Source organism: Acyrthosiphon pisum, chromosome X, assembly GCF_005508785.2.
Source record: "Acyrthosiphon pisum isolate AL4f chromosome X, pea_aphid_22Mar2018_4r6ur, whole genome shotgun sequence".
NCBI lineage: Eukaryota > Metazoa > Arthropoda > Insecta > Hemiptera > Aphididae > Acyrthosiphon > Acyrthosiphon pisum.
Window position 1 is genome coordinate 34,940,846 of NC_042493.1, and position 1,603 is coordinate 34,942,448.

At 38.1% G+C, this 1,603-nt stretch overlaps 1 protein-coding gene across 1 annotated transcript; it reads left to right on the forward strand.

Moving 5' to 3' along the window:
- Window positions 1-376: 376 nt before the first annotated feature.
- LOC103308162 (mitochondrial ornithine transporter 1-like) lies at window positions 377-757 on the forward strand. The gene has a single exon (XM_029485092.1). It carries the CDS (start codon window positions 377-379, stop codon window positions 755-757), a length of 381 nt encoding a protein of 126 aa, XP_029340952.1.
- Window positions 758-1,603: the final 846 nt, after the last annotated feature.

Sequence of the window (1,603 nt, forward strand, 5' to 3'; positions counted from 1 at the left end):
AATTGACGGCAGTCAGGACTCAGGAGGCACCTTAAGAAAATTTCAAATAAAATCAATTTTCAAAGAAAGTTGAAAGTTTTCAAAAATTTCTTTGAAAAAAAAACTGTAACTAATGTTGGGTGTACCTATTTCTAAAAACCATTAATTTCCAATCGCAATAGTCGTTGCTAGGAAATATTAGAATCCGGCAACCATATTATTGATATGTAGTTTATTTATTCCGATCTCAAACTCCACGGTAGGTAATAGAGCAATACCTTATGCTTGTATAATTTGTATATAGGTCATAATCATCATCAATGTACATACATAATTTACAGAAACTATCGATACAAATGTGGCAAAAAAATACATATCATAGTTATAGTAGTTTGTGATGGATTCCACACTATTTGTCGATGTATTGGCTGGTGTTACCGGTGGATTTGCATCAGCACTCGTGGGTCAACCGCTGGACACGGTCAAGGGGAGGATGCAACTGTTTCCCCATATGTACGGTGGCATGATCTCGTGCTTATCAAATATTATCCGTCAACAAGGATTCCGTGGTTTGTACGCGGGTATAATACCAGCACTCGCCTCAAATGGTGCCGACGAAGCGGTCATGTTTGGAACTTACGGCCAGTGCCAGAAAATAGTGGCTAAATTTGTAGGAATTGGCAATACGACTGATTTAAATTACCTTGAAAACGCAGCGGCAGGAAGCATTGCGTCAGTAAGTAAAATTATATTAAAATATAAGGTTAGTTGGCTTTGATAAAATTATATTTTGTCAATTGGCTAAAGTATACAGACTCTTGGTTGGTGAACTGCGCTCCTAGCATCTCCCACCTATTATGCAAGCAAACAAACAGCATACTGATCAAAACCACCTTTCTAAGAGCTTCTTTTAACGAAGGATCTAACACGAATTATGCAGTTGAATGTGGAGGGCCTTAGTTAAGTTAAAGCCAATGTCATACGTAGAATCTTAGACGAAAAAAAGATAGACACACTTGGTGTTCAGGAAACACCACATACACACGACTAGGACCAACACATGAAAAGATGAACAATCCCAGGTTACTCTATCGTTGGCGCAACTTACCACAATAAATATGGAACTGCTACCTATGTTAAAAACGATTTAAAATGGAACCCGATTAATTCCTAAGACGATAATAACCTATTCTTCATAGTTACTCAGGTAGAGAACCTTTATGTAAATAATATTTACAAGCCTCCGACAACTGACTGACCCACTTCTGCTCCTAATATGATCAATTATTCAGCAATATATATGACCGACTTTAATAGTCACCATACGAGTTGGAGATACAGAGTTACCAACACCTGCGGAGATAAACTAGTAGAGTGGAGCGAAGCTGATAGAGTAAAGTTAGTACATGATGCGAAACAAAAAGGTACATTCCACTCTGCAAGATGGAACAAAGAGTATAATCCAGACCTGTGCTTTATATCAACGGATAGTAATGGAGCTACCCTACCAACTCAGAGAAGAGTTTTAGAGGACTTTCCAAATGACCAACACAAGCCAGTATTCATAGAAGTGGGATATCAAATCCAAGCAATTAAGCCCATTCCTAAACCAAGATGGAACAGC

Bases quoted from the DNA above. Each gene is read 5' to 3' on its own strand.
- LOC103308162 (XM_029485092.1), top strand. From the start codon at position 377: ATGGATTCCACACTATTTGTCGATGTATTGGCTGGTGTTACCGGTGGA.